A 1,279-nucleotide genomic window follows, 5' to 3' on the forward strand; every position below is an offset into this window, starting at 1 on the left:
GGTTCTCCCCCTTTTGACTGGCCATTGGCTCGGTTCTCTGCAAACTTCAGTTCCACGACGTCGTAGACACCGACCGAGCGGATGGTTTGGATCAGCTGCTGGTCAGTCGTCCACTGGAGGAGGAAGAGGCCGGTGTCACCTCACAAAGCCCTTTGCAGGGACACCGTTGCCCCCCCAGTTAACCCAGGCTCAGAGCTCAGGGGGCTGGGGTAGGGCACTTGAGCACAGACACCCTCAGAGCCCCCTCACAGAGCTGAACATCAGCCTCCAGTCTGGAACAGGCTCTGGGCACGGCTCCCTGAGGTCTCTCTTCCCTGGATTAAGACAGACCCTTCCCAGGACTGTCCCTAGATCCATCAACAGGAGAAGGGGAGTCACCCCCAAGGAGGCAGAGCCAGGTGGGGACAGCAGCCAGCACAAGGGAAGCACTACAGCCACTGCTCACTCCTCCCCAGACTGGATCTGAAACCCCTCAAGGCTACAAATCCCTTTTCCTTGAGGATCACAAGCTCAAGCCCAGCTCATGACCCAGCCTGGAACACTGTGTGAACACGGATTGAGGAGGAACAGCACCCCAAAGAGCCCTGCAACCCCTTGGATGGGGGTTCTCTGGTGGATCCCCATCTACCTACACACCACAGGAGACCCCAAACTACCCAGGCAGGTGATCTGGAGGGAAGCAGAGCCAGGCAGGGATCCCACTCACCCAGGAGAAGCTGCCCACGTAGACGGCGGCTCTCTTGTTGCGCAGCCCGCTGTAGGTGTAGAGGATGGCGGGGGGTTTGCTGTTGGGTTTGGGAGATGGTTCCTGTCGGATTTCTGGGGGTGCCTCCGAGGTGCTGGTGCGGGACTCGCTGGGCTGCGAGCTGGCGGCTAACACGTCGTCGTACAGATCCATCTGGTCAGCATTACTGAACTCAGGATCCTGCCAGGGGAGAAACCGTCAGCACCTTCACCCAGGGGAGACCCTGAGGGTGAAACCACAGCTTGGAAAGGGACTTTGTGGGCTGTAAAGAGTCTAAATGGGGCTCTGGAGCATCACCCCCTTGTACTGGGGTCCTCCCAACACGCCCCAGCAATGACCATCCAGCAGACAAACTAGAATGAGCACAGGGGATGTTTAAAAGTCATCTCGTGGTGCTGGTGGCTGCAGATAAATGGTGCTGGAGGTGAAGAACCTTCCATCACAGTTTGCAAACCAGTCAGAGAATCCCAGAATCCCAGACTGGTGGGGTTGGAAGGGACCTCAGGAGATCATCCAGTCCAACCCCCCTGCCAA

General features: G+C 58.0%; 1 protein-coding gene across 1 annotated transcript in view; it reads right to left on the reverse strand.

Moving 5' to 3' along the window:
* LOC104525921 (cleavage and polyadenylation specificity factor subunit 7-like) overlaps nucleotides 1–925 on the reverse strand; it is a gene marked incomplete at both ends in the record, with an annotated part of 1,402 nt that extends 477 nt beyond the window's left edge. Inside the window, 2 exons of the mRNA XM_010169201.1 lie at nucleotides 11–113; nucleotides 707–925. Coding sequence (XP_010167503.1) covers nucleotides 11–113; nucleotides 707–925 — 322 coding nt within the window. The remainder of the gene's footprint in view (nucleotides 1–10; nucleotides 114–706) is intronic.
* Nucleotides 926–1,279: the final 354 nt, after the last annotated feature.

The sequence above is a fragment of the Antrostomus carolinensis genome, unplaced genomic scaffold (assembly GCF_000700745.2).
Source record: "Antrostomus carolinensis isolate BGI_N321 unplaced genomic scaffold, ASM70074v2 scaffold40575, whole genome shotgun sequence".
NCBI lineage: Eukaryota > Metazoa > Chordata > Aves > Caprimulgiformes > Caprimulgidae > Antrostomus > Antrostomus carolinensis.